The sequence below is a fragment of the Mus musculus genome, chromosome 16, assembly GCF_000001635.26.
Source record: "Mus musculus strain C57BL/6J chromosome 16, GRCm38.p6 C57BL/6J".
Taxonomy (NCBI): domain Eukaryota; kingdom Metazoa; phylum Chordata; class Mammalia; order Rodentia; family Muridae; genus Mus; species Mus musculus.
In genome coordinates, this window is record NC_000082.6 from 57,592,923 (window position 1) to 57,610,785 (window position 17,863).

The following is a 17,863-nucleotide window of genomic DNA, read 5'->3' on the forward strand; positions in this document are numbered from 1 at the left end:
CCCGGACCAAGATGGCGACCGCTGCTGCTGTGGCTTAGGCCGCCTCCCCAGCCGGGCGGGCACCTGTCCTCCGGTCCGGACGGTGGCCGGCTGTCCCCGGCCCACACAGGGTGCTGCCTCAGCGCCTCTGTGCTTCTGCCTGTTCCAGAAGCTGTCAGGTTCTCTGGCGCTCCCTCTCACCTGTTCAGACTAATTTCCTAAGTTCGGCGGGTCCCGGACCAAGATGGCGACCGCTGCTGCTGTCCAAAACAGGATTCTTAAAGAAAGCGGCCGGAGACTCCGACTGAACCAAACTGAAAACATCGCATGCACCTGCAGTTTTTTGGTCACTGAAACTCACAACCATTTAAGTGACTGTGGCAAGCCCGGAGTCTACAGAGTGTGACGTTTCTTTTTAAGAAGCAGCGGACAAAGCAAGCTAATTCTCTGAGAATGTAATGAATATAAATATAAACATATTTTTCTATTGTTTCCTAAACAGAGCTTTTCTTCATTGAGCCCATCACCCTTGAGACTTGTTATCCATTCCAAATAGCGCCTTTCATGCTGAGATGAAGATTCAATAACTTTTTTTTAAAAAAGTTTTTTCTTCCATGAATGAACTTTCCAACTTGCTTAATTCCCTCCCAGACATCTGCTTTCTGATGAAACCCAGGAGCCTTCGAGTAGAACAGTCACTGTGTGGTCTTAAAAGAGCCACATGCATGAATCTCTCTTGCAATATGCACTCCAAATTTGGAAAGAAAATTTCTTGGAGCTATTTGACGTAACATTCTATAAAAATGATCCAAGGGATGACACATTATACAGCTCCATATTTCATTTACAGAAACAAGTCCAAGTATTAAATTCATACTGTGAGAAAGAAAAAAAAATTATTCTCTGCCCCAACACAGTTGCAGGAATGACATTTGGGGTTGTCTTAATAAAACTAGTCTCTGCTGCCATCTAGAGGTAAAGACTGCGTAATGCAATCAGTCCATAAAGGCCAGCGTTTGACCATTTTTAAGCTGTAAGTCATTCTTCACCAATACACAGCAATACTACTGCTGAGCTCCACCATCACCATGTGTGATGTTAGGTGGGTGTTTCAGACAGAGACCTGCGGGGCTCATGAAACGCAGCATCTTAGGCTCCAACAGTATCTGGGCATGCCATGCACTTTAGGATCTGATGAACATCCTGCCAGGTGACCACTGGGCCAAGGCACTCCTCTCATACCTCTCCTACCTTGGCAGGTCCGAGTTCCCAGTGAAAGAAAACATTGGGATCTATCTATAGTAGCTTCAGCTACAGCAGTTTTTCTCCAAGAGCAGCAGGCTACCCTTCCCTGCACCAGAACAAATTACCCTCAAGAATTTATTAAAAATGTGGATTCTATATATATGGCTACAGAACAACTTAAATGACCCCTCACCAAGGACTCTGGACACTAAATTATAGAAAACTTCTGTACTTCTTGACAAAGTTAAGGGGCTTTACAGAAAGCTATTCGGGAAAGGCTGAAACAGATTTCAACTGAAGCTTCTGTCGTTCATGGTTAGGTGTTTGGGGGACACTCATAGAAATGACCTTATCTCTGCTAATTTTCCTGTTTCATGTCTTAACAGTTTAGTATAGCATCTTGTAATTATATGCTTTTAGAAAGTGTTGAGAATAACAAAGAGCTCTTACAATACCACTAACCTGAGCGGACCACTAATGTCACAGATGCACAATCTGCAGCAGCTGTTCTCAACCTGTGGGTCCTGGTTCCTTTAGGTGTAAAACAACCTTTCACAGGGGTCACCTAAGACCATCTGCTTATCAGATATTTACATTTTGACTCCTAAGAGTAGCAAAGTTGCACTTATGACGTAGCAACAGGAATAGGGGTCATCACAACATGAGGCACTGTATTAAGGGGCGGCAGCATTAGGAAGGTTGCAAACCACTGATCTACAGGTTCTGCATGCCTAACCTGAATGTTGTAAGTCTAATTTCTTAGTGCCATTATAAAGTCTAATTTCTTAGTGCCACTATAATGTCCTAAGTGGACAACTCCACACCTTATCTTACATGACATGTAGTGGTCAATACACAGCTACACCAAAACTAATGTATAAAATTATATTCATTCTATTGTATAATATATATGTATATGTATGTATGTATGTGTGTATATATGTATACACACACACACACACATATATATATGCATATATATATATATATATATTTGGCTTTTGTGGTTAGATGTGGATCTCATTGTGTATATGCAGATTAAGTCCCAATATTCAGACATTCAAAATACTTCTGATTCCCAGTGTTTCAGAGAAGGAAGTCAATTTGTAGTTCTTAGTTTCTTAAAAAAAATTCTGTAGAAGCATTTTCCTATAACTTGAAAAGTTATTAAAGTCATTACTATGTAATGACATCATAGTGCTTCTATATAATCATACTTTAATTCATTTACTACACCCTCATCATTGTTATCTATGTCTACTTTTTCATTCTAATTAATGCAAAAATAACTACCTTTACTCGTCTCTCTAGTTACTTTCTAGAAAAGGTCTCTAACTTAAAAAAAAAATGGAGATGAATTTTAAGGTACTTGAAATACAGTGCCAAGTTGTTCCTTCCTTCATTTGGACATTGATTGCTGTTGTTGTTATTATTATTATTTAAAATAAACAACAAACACCTGCCTGTCTGAGAGGCAAGAATGTAGACACAGCCTGTCAGTGCTAGATGAGACCAAGAAGCCAAGTCAGGAGCCATGAGACTGGAATGGGACTAGGACCATCTCACTGGCATGTCTAGGATTAACACCAGAAAGGTGGTGAGAATATAAAGCTAAACACCCTCTGTGCCTACGTACAGGACGACTTGATCTGTGCAGCACTTGCACATGAAAACTATTCATGGTGCTATATGTTTGTTTTGTTTTTTTGTTTTTTGTTTGTTTTTTGAAACAGGGTTTCTCTGTGTAGCCCTGACTGTCCTGGAACTCACTCTGTAGACCAGGCTGGCCTCGAACTCAGAAATCCACCTGCCTCTGCCTCCCAAGTTCTGGGATTAAAGGCATGGGCCACCACGCCAGGCTATATGTTTGTTTTAAGTGAGTGAATGTTACTACTATATTAAACTCTAACTACTTGCACTGGCATCTGAAGGTCATATTTGTACTCCCTTACAAAACCATGTCTAAAACTCTACATTAAGTTTCATTAGCAATTCTAGCAATAAATGTCTAATCCCCTTCACATCAAACACCTTCTACCCTTCTAGTTCAGTCGGCTTCAAACTCTCTTATGATCCACAATCCCTAAGAACAAATACAGGCTAGTATCTGAGCATGTGTGTATGCGTGCACATACACACACGTGCGCATATATATATATATATATATATATATATATAAACTGAAGCAATATTCATAACTTAGTACTTGTCATATCAGAGACAGAACATTTGATATTGTGCATTCCAGTCTACACTCCTCTACTTAAGAGAGATACATCTAATATACATTTTAAATCAAATACTCAGTGATTTGGGAGTTAAAAAGCTCAACAGTATCAGACCATAAATTTGGGATTATAGCCGGATGTGGTGTCGCACACCTTTAATCCCAGAACTTGGGAGGCAGAGGCAGGCAGATTTCTTCGTTCGTGGCCAGCCTGGTCTACAGAGTGAATTCCAGGACAGCCAGGGCTATACAGAGAAACCCTGTCTCAAAAAAACAAAAAAATATAAAAAATAAAAATTTGGGATTATGGAATATGATGAGAGTCATATATACTATAGTTTAAGGTAAACATAAACAAATACACAAAGGGATTTCGATGTACTCAATCAGTACAATAAAATAAAAAAAATGAAGGATAATTATAAGATGGTATCTCATATAAATAGTACTAGAGTCTACAACAATTGAATACAATGAACTTTTAAGATATTTAACAATATTCACATTTATGAACTCAAAGCAAGAAAAGAATGATGTGCCTGGGGAAGGGGGTGGGGGGTAATCAACTCAGGCAGAAAGACTGCCACAAGTTCAAAGCAAACCTGGGTGGGGACATGGTGAGCTTCACACCAGGCTGGAATACAGTGTGAGACCTAGTCTCAAACATACACACCACCACCACCAAACAACACAAGCAAACAAACAAAAATGACAAAGAAAGAACATATATCTTATAGTCAACCGGATAATAAGAGATCCACGGTGTTGAAAACTTCCAGTCTATTGCCAGCAAGTATTCTTTTTTTTGTTTTGTTTTGTTTTGTTTTTTCGAGACAGGGTTTCTCTGTGTAGCCCTGGCTGTCCTGGAACTCACTCTGTAGACCAGGCTGGCCTCTGCCTCCCAAGTGCTGGGATTAAAGGCGTGTGCCACCACTGCTAGGCAAGTTTTCTTAAACATTTTCATTTGTCCCTTTAAAAAAAAAGTGGAAAAATTAGTTCTTAGCCATCTATGTAACTAACATTCTGCTAATCTACTCCTTCAGCCTATACATCACCCAGGTTATGTAACTCCTTCCAAAGTCCTTCTATGTTAACCAGTAAGCAAACAGATAATCCTGCCTCTGCAATGTGCCCATCTCCACCTCCACTGCTTCCACATCCTCTCATAAGCAACCTAGTTGGAAGCAGTCCACTTCTCAGCTATACTTGATGGCTCCCTACATGAAGGACATGAGCAAAAGCACTCATCTTATTACCAACAGCAGTTTCCGATCTGAGGTCTTTGAGGATCCGGACAAGTGAAGCTCTGAGACACAGTTCAAATGAAATCTTTCTCTGGAAACTGCAGAGCTCTCTGATGATAGTTGAGATACTACCCTTGTTTATCCCACACTGATCAGCAGGAAGAGCTAGGCTTACTCTGTGTTTATATTACACTATGATTAAAAGCACAGTTACACAATGAGTTTACAGAAACAGTTTCCTGAAATATCTTCCCTCAAACTATCTTAAATCCAATAGATCCCCAGAACCTAGTGCTTTCGAACTCAAACACCCCAAACTAACTACATGTCTTGAAAAAAATCACCATGTTCTTCTAACTGCCTGTACCAATAACTGCCTTTTGTCTTTGTTGTCGTTGCTGTTGTCTGATTCAAGATCAAGGGAGTATGCAAGCAGAGAATTCCAACAAGGATCCCTAAACCCAAATCTACAGGCTTCAGTAGACTTTGCACCAAAACACCCTTGGGACCTGTGGATAAGTCTAGTCATCAAAATGACTGCGAGAAATTACACATCGTAAGAACTGTCACCTCTAACACTTTCCTCCACATAAAAGGGAAAAGGTAAGTCATACCTATGTAGTCTCTAGGAAGATTCATCTCCAGAAAGAGCTGGTAAGCTCCAATCACCACCATGAAAGACCAGAGAAGAATGGCCATCTGTCAAGGAAATAGCGAAGCAGCAAGCTATACTGTGGCTCACAGGTTGACAGACCTGGTACAGGGCTTGCTCAAAGGAACAGCTTACACACAATTCTCAACTCTACGTGAGCATATATACACACTAGAACATTCCTGCAAACTACTCGAGTCGCAATGACATTTTTAACCAAGGCTGGACTGTAGCATCAGCCCAAGACAAGATTGGACTCTACTACAGCTCAAGAGCTTTTTGTGAGCAAAGAAGATATCCTTCATTCTATGGAACTTTACCACATACTCACACTGCCTAAGGAAATGTACTAGCAAGAATTTCTAACTTGCTTCATGGAAGTAGGATGAGTTCCACCAAAACGGCATTAACAATTAAAATCAAAGTTTAAGGTCTAAAAACCATCATTTCTGTTTGACTATAAGAAAGAAAAGAAATTCTTAGCTATAAGGAGGAAGAAACAACAAAATTATAATAGTTGATTATGTCCCTGGTGTGGCCTACCCAATAACCATTGATGTGTGCATACTTGACTGCTAACATTCAGTCTCCTTTCCTATTTCTGTAGCAGATTTCCTCTACTAAAGAAGAATCATGGAGTCATATTGCTTGGCATGTAAGATGAGTCTTTAGATTAGCATTGTGACTTTCTATCGTAGTCAGAGCATACGAGAACCAATGGTCACTACTACTGAGACTTTAGAGGAAAATATAAATCATTGTTCTGGGTACTTATGAAAAAGAGCAATAAGTTATCATCTCATATGGCATCTTTACTCACATCCCTTCCCTCAGGGTTACACACAAAAACTGGTAGATTCAGCAAAAGCTTTGGACCAGGAGTCCAGGAGGATGACAGTAACAGAATATTGCATTTAGTCACCAGAGGATGCATACAAAACCTTGGCAGTAACATATAGTCACTGTTTTTTATCTCACTCAAAGTCGTGTCACTGAATCAAGAGAAAGGAGTCATTATGAACACAGTTTTAAGACGAGGCATTTTTGACTAAACACATTTCACACTTCACAAATCCTCAGGGTTTGAAGGGGGGTCAATGATTTCATCCACTCATCACTAAACACTAGAGGCATGGGCCTGGAAGAAATCCTCCTGGCTAAACACTACATTTCCACTAGCTTTCTACAATGAGCCCCCGAGCAGAAGCAAAGGAACTGACATGCTCTATACTCAGCTAAACTGTTTCAATGCGTACACTGATGCCAGTACAGTGATGGGTGTTTCCCAGGAGGCATTTAATAAGGAGAAGGAGGGAGGGAGGGAAAGAGAAAGAGAGGAAAAAAGAGAGAGAGAAAGAAGGAGGAGAACGAGGAAGAGGAGGAGGAGGAGGAGGAGGAGGAGGAGAAGGAGGAGGAGGAGGTTGGGCAGCACTGTTATACAAGCTAAGGAGGAATGCAGCATCAGGCAAGTGGCAGAGGGAGACTGTGGGGAGGACCAACAAGTTAAGGGAAAAAACAGAAAAGTCACAGTTAAAGGAGAACAGGAAGTGAAGAAAGAAAAAATAGAATAAAGAGACTATGCATGAAGGTGAAGAAGCTCTGATACCAAAAGCAAGACACATACCCAGCATGCACAGCATGGGATACTACATCTCAAGCAAACTCAAGATGAGCATTCAATCAAGACACGGGTGAGAAACTCGGCTCAGAGACAGCAGTGAAGTAAGGTAGGGATGGGGAAAAGTGGTTATGCCTGGGCACCATTCATTATGCTAATGGAAAGATAAAATATTAGAATTCCTAGTGTTAAAACCAAAAGGATCAGAAGAAGCATAAAACAAGCTGGGCATGTGCCTACAATCCTACTACTCTGAAGCAACGGCAGGAGGTCATGAGTGTGAGGCCAGGATATTCTCACGCCCTCTTCTGGCCTCCATGGACACTGCACACATGGTGAATAAATATACATATAGACAAAACATCCATACACATAAGAACAATATAAACTAGAATTTTTGGAAAAAAATGAACATATACTATCAGTAGTCTCAAAAAAAAACAAAGTGCCCAGGAAACTTTTACCTTGAAAAGTAATACAAAATATATTATATATTGAAGTTTTTAACATTTTCTTCCATGCTGGAACTCTTCCAAGTGAGTTTTATGTCAAGGTGGCATAAATTCATGAGCAAATTTAAAAACAAAAACAAAAGGACAGGATACTGTTTTGCGTGCTGTGTAAAGATTATCCTGTATTACATGATACCTTCTCTGTCCCCATGTTCTTTCAATTTGCACACAGCATTGTAATGCTTATCTCGTTTCCTGTCTCAAGTTTGTGTAAACAATGCTTACCATTTATTCTCTGTCTTGTCAATAAAAGTGGATCAGCCAATGGCTGAGGGAAGAGAAAATAAGGTGGAACTTCCGCCAGCTAGGGGAAGAGGAAGAGAGAGAGAGAACATAAAACAGATTGAGGCAAGGGCAAGAGGATAGATCATGGGAAAATACATCTAAAGCCCAGAGAGTCAAACCAGAACTAAAATGTAAGGATCTCAGGGGTTTTGGCAGGGAGGTGCCAGGTTAGCTTAGAAGATTAAAATAGATCAGTGGCTGCCCAAGTACTTCAGTAAAGCTTGATTAAATCAATCTTGGTCTCTCTGTGTCATTATTGGGAAACTATCTAGACTAAAGATAATCAGCTGCTGTATTACTGCATACATTTATATTTGTATTAATTGTTATACTAAAATAATTATGGACATTTCTATGATCACCAGCAGTTAACTCACTTTAAAATGGTAATCAAGTTCTCTCATTAAGACAAAAGTCTTACAAAATGTTCCATTTTAACAAAAGAATTACCAATTACAACACAGGCTTACTCCAAGACATATCTAGGGCATAACACACAATGGAACTAAGAACTGAACATGACCTGGATTTCAACAACATAGTGTTTGACATACAAAGCAACTGACACAGAATCCTGCCACCTCAGCATAACCCTTCTCAAGAAATCTGGCCATTTTGAAGGGTTAAAAAAAGAGGGGGGTGAAGGGAGAGAGAAATAAAAGAAGCTATCCTCCATGGAAGTGGGAGGGCAGCTCACTGGGAAGAACCTGTTTAACAAGAGTGGAAGGGAGTGGAAGCAGTGTAACGAGGGTGAAGTGGACATGGACAAAGTACACCATCTACACATGTGAAACATGTGAATTGTTTAAATTCTGAATGGAAACTATTCTAAATGTCTAGAGTCACTGTAATTAAATTTAAGAAATAGATAAAAATTCCCAGTGAATGAAAATAATGAAATTTATAAAAATGGATAGTTTTATGCTAGAGTCCTACTGTTTATTCAGCTTCGGTGATTTCTGGAATACTACTCTTAACTTTTTGAAATCATATTATCTGATTTTAATCAGAATATAATTGGTCTACTATCTAACAGAACTGTGGACCAAATACTTGGGTAACTAATAAAAGCCAGTTTTCTCGGAGCTATATTTCAAATTCCTTCCAAAGAAATATATAACTAAAGGCCCGAGTTTGAGTGGGAGCTGCATCTGTAAGCTAAGTAGGCCAAAATTCAGCCTAATAGCTCATCTCACTTGACAAGCAGGTTAAGAATAATTGTGATGGGCCGGGCTGTGGTGGCACACACCTTTAATCCCAGCACTTGGGAGGCAGAGGCAGGCGGATTTCTGAGGCCAGCCTGGTCTACAGAGTGAGTTCCAGGACAGCTAGGGCTACACAGAGAATCCCTGTCTCAGAAAACCAAAAAAAAAAAAAAAAAAAAAAAAAAAAAAGTTGTGATGGGCTGGAGAGATAGTTCAGTGGTAAGAGCACTGACTGCTCTACCAGAGGTCCTGAGTTCAATTCCCAGCAACCACATGGTGGCTCACAATCATCTGTAATGGGGTTTGATGCCTTATTCTGGTGTGTCTGAAGAGAGCAACAGTGTACTCATATAAATAAGATAGATTAAAAAATGATTGTGATAATTATACATGTTGAAAGAAATGAACATAAGACTATTTTATGGCAAGAATATTACTTAAACCTCACAAAGTTTTATTAGAGAATAGTTACGTTCATTTGTTTACACATTGATTATCTATATCTACTTTTATACTAAAATTTCAAAGCTGAGTAATTAAAGCATGATGATTGGTTCTATAAAGCTTTAGTATGTATAGGAGTAGAGTAGTGCTGAATAAATAAAAACATACAAGGAGAGAAGTCTGCTAATGGCGGGGTAGTATGAACTAGACTAGCAAGGCACTCAGGAACAGAATGTTTATCCACACTACCATCACCTAGTATTTCTCAAAGCAACACTTGCAACTCAAGAATTTAATCTAGCAGTCTATAAAAGCTGAAAACGAGAAAACTACATTTCAAGATGCTTGTACAATGTTTAGAAAATGTAGAACATCTAAGTACTCAATGGCGGATGGTTAGATCATCAACAGGTCAAAGGTAAACTCCCCCATGACTATAATCCCAGCAATGGGCAAGCTGAAGCAAAACATAAAAACTCAAGACCAACCTGGACTAGACAGGGAGATCCTTTCTCAGGACAATGCCAAAACCAATACAAAATGTCAAAGGATTTGTACTACAAAATGATGATATGTATTACTGTTAAATACAAGAGGAAATGAAACGTCTGACATATTTGTTAGGGGTGTTTTTGTCATGAAAGAGATGGATACCTCTCAAAATAATAGCAGGAAATGTATGTATGATTTGGAGGAAGCTATGTGCATCTGTACTTTCAAGCTTTCATAAACTGTTGTCAAAATTTGTAAGAATTGTGGGAATTCTAACAAGTCTCCTAGGTTATTTGACAGTCCATCCGTTGGTTTTCAAGTACAGACCATGACTGACAATGTCGCCTATTTCTTTTCTTCCTCTTCTGTTTATTCATCCTGAATTTTGTCCTTAAACATTCTGTCATGTTGTCTGGGTATTTATTAAGCACACCAATACATACAATCCAATAATGTAAACTGATGGTGTTTTTCTCTCTCTAATTCTGTGTCAACATTTGGGCTGACCTCAATAAATAATCTTGAAAACATCATGCTCTGAATTGGATCTCTATGAGTACTGCCAGCATCTACAGGAGCTATTCCAAGCTTGAATCACATAGCATAGACGATGCTTCACAGTGGTGTATAATGCCTGCACATTAAATTATACCACAACAGTCCAATCTTGGTGGAAATGGTAAACAACAAGACAAACGAGCTATTCACTTAGAGATCCTCAGTGCTCCCCGACCAAGTCATTCCAGAGGAAATTTAACATCAATAAAGCAACATGATTTGAACAATACCTATAATGCTCCTCTCTGCAATCACATAAAGAATTGGGCACTCACTCTAAGCTATAGAAGCTGTCACCTGTGTGAATTGCAGCCTTGGTTACGAGTCAGGCATCTATTTCCCTTTATTACATAATTTATAACACTGAATCCAGCTGAGCACGGTAGTGGGTACTTATAATCCTAGCACTCAGGAGACCAAAGCAGGAAGACTTCAAGTTTCAGGCCAGCAGTCTGGGCTAAGTAAAATCCCATTTTAAAATAAAGATAATAAAATAAACGTAATAAAGATTAATTACTCACTACTGTAAAACACAGGATTTTGACAGCTCTTCCATAAGAGTAAGCATCTTCAGAGGTATAAGGTCTCCAGCCAATATGAAGCTATGAACTATTAAAAGTTTACTAATAGACTGAATGAATGCCTTCTACCAACAAAATCACCGCTCTGAGCCTCTGGGATAAAGCAGAGAATGAGGAAAACCTAAGCTCTGCTTCCATGGAGTTTATAATCCCCGTGCCAGGAGACTGATTTAATAAGGCAAGCAGCAGCCAGCGCTAAATGACCTGCCAACATCAGAAGTCACCCAAGCACTACTGTAGGCTAACCAGGAGCAGCTTCTCAGGGAGGTGATGATTCTGCAAACCGTGCGTACATTTCCTGCTAGGTATCCATGAGTTTCATGAAAAATACCCCTAATAAATGTGGAAGACCTTTCATTTCCTCTCTTGTGTTTAACAGAGGTCTGAACTGAGTTCCTATGTTAACAGCTAGTTACTACATCAGAAGGACAGCAAGGAACTACAAGAGCCTGAGACAAAAGGAATGGAGCCTGTTGAGCACCAGAGCAAGTGAGGAGCAGCGCTGCTGAGCCAGGGTAAGCCGGTGGGGACTGAATTCTCTGGTAGCTGAGGGGCAAATATTGATGCTGAGGCCTCTATTTTGAGCTTACTACAGTGGTTCATACAAGTTAGAACAACATATAGGTCCACAGAGCAAAATGCAAAGAAAGACTCAGGAAACCTTGTGGAGGGAGACACAACAGGAAATAAAGGAAACAAAGAAACATAGCCACATCCTTCCAAGCCTGTGTGAGACTGATGGGTTGTGGGGACTGACACATGGAAGTGTGGAGAAAGGCAGGTTTACAACACTATTCCTATTAACCACTGAATACTTTAGAAGCCATCCAGATGTTTGAATTCCAAAATAAATCACATATTAGGATTACATCTCAATCACTGACAAAAAGATAAAGTGTACGGTTAAAACTGCTTATTTAGTTCTGAACAAAATCAGACTGAGAGTCAACTGACACAGTTTGATAATAATGTGCACGCATCGTATACCTTTTAAAATCAATAATGGGTTTGCTTAGAGATGGGATTCTTCTCTTTGGTCACAGTAGTTATCAGGAAAAATGCAAGCGCAAGACAGACTGACTTCAGATCATCCGACTGTGAAGGAGAGCTACCTCACTCAACAGGAGAAGCCCAAGCTAATCTCTGAGATCTCAGTGCTTCTGTTTCCTCCCGTATACAACAGGGATAAAGATAACTACTTCTCTGTACACTTACAAAGATGAATAATCTAGTGCTCATAAAGCAGCAAAAACAATGCATGACAGCAATAGGTAGGCTGAGGCAGGAGAATTAAGAGTTTCAGAATTTAGATCATACTAAGAGCTCAACAAATGAAAACTGGCATTACTGTCATATCCACTGTCTCCTGGCATTTCTGAACACTCCGGTTTTCTTGTTACATGTATGGTGAGAGGGGGCATCTAAGACTCAGAAGAAGCTACTGAGTCATTTGAGAAACACTCCTCAAACGATGGGGAGACTGAGAGTTACAGATTACCTGACTTTTAGCTTCCTACTTCTGTCATCCCTAGTCTAGTCTCAACCCTGGGATCCAGACTGCCACTCGCCACTGGACTGACACTCTACTCTTCTGTTCCCCTTAAATCACAAAACCCATGCTGTAACTTTCAGTTTCACACTGAGAAATGGTCTAAACGTGTTAACTCTGTTTGCTATCATGTGAGATGGTACTGAGATCAAAATAAATGGAAATATGACATTGACCCTACCATCTAAAACTAGAGACAGGTGGACCTTGGATCCTTGGAGGGTGACTTGAGACAGTAACAATAGAAGTAGCTATCGCATGGTTAAGTCTTATGGGGCATGAAATGTTCAAGGCCACTGGAGTGGGGGGGTTACTTAATGCTACTTTACTTGAAAATAAAATGCCTACTGCACACAGAATGGGTACACATAGTACACCATAATAGAAACTGTTGGAGCCGAGCAGTGGTGGTTCACACCTTTAATCTCGGCACTTGGGAGACAGAAGCAGGCGGATTTCTGAGTTCGAGGCCAGCCTGGTCTACAGAATGAGTTCCAGGACAGCCAGGGCTACACAGAGAAACCCTGTCTAAAAAAAAAAAAAAAAGAAAGAAAGAAAAGAAAAGAAAAGAAAAGAAAAGAAAAGAAAAGAAAAGAAAAGAATTTGCTGTAAAGCAGAAGAGTTAAGCCCCTTGCTGGCTCGAACTACACATGATAAAGAACACGCTACTTTAATATTTTGTACATATACTACACGCCAAAAATTGTGTTGTGCTATACAACTTTAAATTACCTTCACTACATCTTCACAATTTTTTGGAGAGAATTACTCCTTTCACACGTGAGGAAAAAGGAGAATGTGTCGGAGTATCAGAGTCTGTGATTTGAATTCCCAATCTGAACCTAGTTCAGGGATTACTGGTAACCACTATGACAAACTGTACAGAAACGGTCTATCTAGTCTCAAGAAAATAGTAAAAAGTCTAGAAAACCAGAGCGCAGGAAGTAGCCCTCTCAGACTGGCAGGCGGCGACGGGGTCCCTCTCGTTCCACGTGTGACACGGTGTTGTCCCTCCCCAGTTCCCGCGCCGTCCCATGTTCCCACGGCTCCGCGCTCCACCTCCGGGCAGACCGCCACGACTGCCACACGCGGGTAAGGCAGCTGAGGCGAGGACCAGGGCAGGAGGAACGAGGGAGGCGGGCGAGAGCTTACCTGGGCTGCTGGCGGCTGCCGGCTGGTTCTCCCACCACTCGTCTCCCAGATCGTCTGCCATCCCCGTGAGACCCGGACGCGAACTGACAACCAGATGAAAGCAAGGCGGCCGCTCGCGCTCCTGGGCTCAGCTTCACTGGCGGCGTTAGCAACGCTACACGCGGAAAAACCAAGGAACTCCGTCGCCCGCGCCACTGGAGATGACGTCACAGACGCCACGCCCCCCCAGCTGCGGCAGCCAGGGGTGTCGCCGTTTCCACACAGGCTCAGACGTTCAAGATCGGCCTAGAAACTCCAAATAAATGCTCTGTTGAGCCTAGAAATACAAGAAAAGAGTTACCATCGGTTTGGGTTATTTTTTTTTAATATTTAAGTATTTTGTTTTGGTTTATGGCCGAAAAGCCGATGTCGAAAGTGCAAGAACGGATGCTAAGACGATTTTTCTCTGTTGGATTTCAAAGAGCTTGCACCGCGGGAGGAGACCCGAGCACGTGGATGTGTTTTCACTTGGTTGTCAGGGTTCTGGCGTTCCAGCGCCTGTGCAGTTTGTCCTTAGAAACGCACCTGAGAGTTGCTGACGATGAATGTCGGAACTTGGTTGTACATGTGAACGTTGCTGCTCTTTTTCTACAACTTAAGAGGGACGAATATCCTGAAGACCTGAAACATACCACTTCTCTATTTAAAATACTTAATCAGGTTTTGATATTCTCTTTAGAGGACTTGGATTGTGATCTGTCCCATTCAGTACCATGGCCCTTGGAACATGAATAGAACTTGGGGCCTGGTGTGGTGGCGCACGCCTTTAATCCCAGCAATCTGGGAAGCAGAGGCAAGCAGATTCCTTGAGTTGAAGGCCAGCCTGGTCTACAGGGGAGTTCCAGGACACCCAAGACTCTGCAGAGACATCCTGTGGAGGAGGAGGAGAATTGTTTTATTCAACAGTACATTTGTTTCTGTCATCTCCATTAGCCATCTGCCTGACAACAGGTATTAAGAGGTCAGGAAGGCCACAGGCCAAATGCAGCGATTGAGTTGTTTGTACCGGTGCTCATAAGTTACTTTTATAGTAGAACGCTTTGGACAACATAAACTAACCAGAAAGAAAGAGTGGCTTTAATATGGTGCGTCTATACATTCATACTTCGTGTATTTGCTAATTCACCCTTTATAGAAAAAAATACAAGCTCTATTGAATAAACAATATAAATTGTATCTTCCCTTTAACTGTTTTGTTACCAGTAAATAGATATCTGGGTTTATAAGTTAGCCTACCCTAACCCCACCTCCAACTCCAACACCCATATCTGGTACTGTAGAATCCAAAATAAGTTCAAGACCACCCAGCCTCTTCCCCTCTGAAGGGACTTTCAGAAACATAGCAGTCAAAATGACTGAGTCTACAGCTGCCAAAACAAAATGAGCTGTTCTTAGAAAAATAACCATAACAAGATAGCAATTTCCAGAGAAATCCCCCTACCCTGCCCCACACTGAATTCTGAGAAAGACTACAAACCACCCTGACCTTTCTAAAATTCCCTGTGACATTAAGAGCTGTGATGTTAATAGCTGACCTATAAGATCAAAATGTAGTGCTGCTTTGCTGATAATAACCCACCATAAGGGCAGGCAAAGTGAGTCACTAGGCCAAAGGGTTACATAGTCACCCTATACAAACCAACTAATGCGTGAAAGGGTTACTTGCTACACCAATGAGAATAAGCCAGATAGCCCTGTTACCTAAATCTGCCCCTTACAAGGCATAAAAAGTATGTTTTTTGTTTATTCTGGGTCTCTCCTCTTGCCTGGGTGCTGAGGAGGGTCCCCAACATGTTGGAATAATAAAAAACCTCTTGCGGTTTTCAGCAATGGAGGTCTCTGTAGTCTTTGTGAGTGAGGGTCTTTTGACAGACTCCAACAGTACCTGATCACCTCATGAACACAGGGAAGCTAAGGCTGAAACAACTACTGGAGCTTTGCCTGAGCCCCTTTTCCTGTATAGCATATGAATAAGTACTGTTAGAGTTTGGGTATGAATGGGTCATTTCTCAGGAGTTTGAACTGGACAACCTTCATAGAAGACAAGTCACTTAAACTTTAGCTTGTCAATGTTTATCAGTCGGCAGTATGAGTGTAATTTTAAAAAATCTGTTCCTTAGTGAAAAAGTTTCAGGTAAGCTTTTAACCTTACTGGGCTTGCGGGGGGGGGGGTCTATAACACAAAGTAAATAAATTAGATGACCCCTCAGAGCTCTCCCAGTTCTGTTCCTAAATCTAAAGTGCCATACAAAGAAGTCTGAACAGTACTATTATAGTTGAAGGGTATGATAGTATGATTGTTTAGGGTAAGTTGTGTTGACGTTACTGTTCAGAACAGAACCGATTTGAGCATGGGTAAGATAGCGATTCTCCATCTTTGGAACCAGCAGAGCCTCTTGTCCTGTTGCCTCAGGTTGGAATACCCTTCTCTTACTTGTGTACTTGCTTCTGTACAAATGCCAAGAATTCCTGTGGATGCCACGATGTGAAAAGATTGGTACCTACTGCTGTGAAGATAAAAGTGTTGTGATAGAGGTTAGCATACTGTGCTGGTTAGTTTTACTATAAACTTGACTCAAGTTATAGTCCTCTGATAGGTGGAAACCTTGATTGAGAAAATGCCTCCTCCATAAAATTCGACTGTAGACAAGCCTTTAGACCATCCTCTTAATTAGTGATTGATGGGGGATGGTTCAGCCCATTGTGGGTGGTTCCAGCCCTGGGCTGGTAGTCCTGGGTTCAATAAGAAAACAAGCTGAAGCCGGGTGTGGTGGCACATGCCTTTAATCCCAGCATTCAGGAGGCAGAGGCAGGTAGATTTCTGAGTTCAAGGCCAGCTTGGTCTACAGAGTGAGTTCCAGGACAACCAGGGCTATACAGAGAAATCCTGTCTCGAAAAACCAAAAAGAAAAAGAAAAGAAAAGAAAAGAAAGAAAGAAAGAAAGAAAGAAAGAAAGAAAGAAAGGAAGGAAGGAAGGAAGGAAGAAAGAAGAGAGGAGAGGAGAGGAGAGGAGAGGAGAAAAGAAAAGAAAAGAAAAGAAAAGAAAAGAAAAGAAAAGAAGAGAAAAGGAAAGGAAAGAAAAGAAAAGAAAAGAAAAAAGAAGCTGAGCATGCCATGACAAGCAAGCCTGTAAGCAGCACCCCTCCATGGCTTCTGCATCAGCTCCTGCCTCCCGGTTCCTCCCTGTATGAGTTCTGTGCTGACTTCCTTTAGTGATGAACAATCCTATGGAAGGAGAAGACAAAGCCCATCTTCCTCAAGTTGATCTTGTCATAGTATTTCATCACACTAATTGAGGGGGACTCTGTAGGTGCCCAGGCAGAGAAGCAAACCCATGAAGAGATGAGATTGAAAATTCGGTTCAGACGGACTTCACCAACCTGAATCAGGGAGCCTAGTGCATGGTGGTTCATTGTCAGCAGATTTAAAACATGGGACAATTTGGGAAAAAGATCTCAGGCAACAATAATTCTCATTCTAGGTTTCCAGGCAGCAGTCATTCCAATCCCAGGGGCACAATAAAGCTTAAGGCGTGGCTACTTAGAACTCCTTTACAAGGTGCATGTGACTGTGAGGATGAATCTAATGTGGACTGCCTGGGTGCTACCATGTTACTGCCTTGATAGTAATGGACTGAACCCCTGAACTTGTAAGGCAGCCTCAACTAAATATTGTCCTTATAAGAGTTGTCTTGGTTATGGTGTCTGTTCACAGCAGTAGAGTCCTAACTAAGACAATGCCCTAAAAGACAGACACAGCTATCCTCTAAGTTCTAGCCTTAATTTTGGGGGTAGTGAATTGGATGCACTGGTAAGAGAGGCAAGAGAGAGATGATTCCCATGTCTTTTCTCATCCTTTTGGCTAATATCAAGCGCTGTATTTGTTCTTACCAGTTTAATACAATGGTATGACTAAAATGAAGCTAAACCATGCCACTCTCTGCTCAGCACTGGCATGAAACAGGGAGAAACATCGTAAGTGTTATGTCACAGGGTTTTAATGGAAGTAGCACCAATAGACACATAGGGAATGGTCCTATTAGGAGTGTTCATGTCAGAGTATGTGTGGCCTTGGAGGAAA

General features: G+C 41.1%; 1 protein-coding gene across 1 annotated transcript in view; it reads right to left on the reverse strand.

The window, feature by feature from the left end:
* The window catches only part of Cmss1 (cms small ribosomal subunit 1), a 304,869-nt gene extending 290,924 nt beyond the window's left edge, over positions 1 to 13,945 (reverse strand). Inside the window, exon 1 of the mRNA NM_025599.3 lies at positions 13,744 to 13,945. Within this exon, the coding sequence (NP_079875.2) occupies positions 13,744 to 13,804 (61 nt within the window). The 5' untranslated portion in view covers positions 13,805 to 13,945. The remainder of the gene's footprint in view (positions 1 to 13,743) is intronic.
* Between the last annotated feature and the right edge of the window lie 3,918 nt (positions 13,946 to 17,863).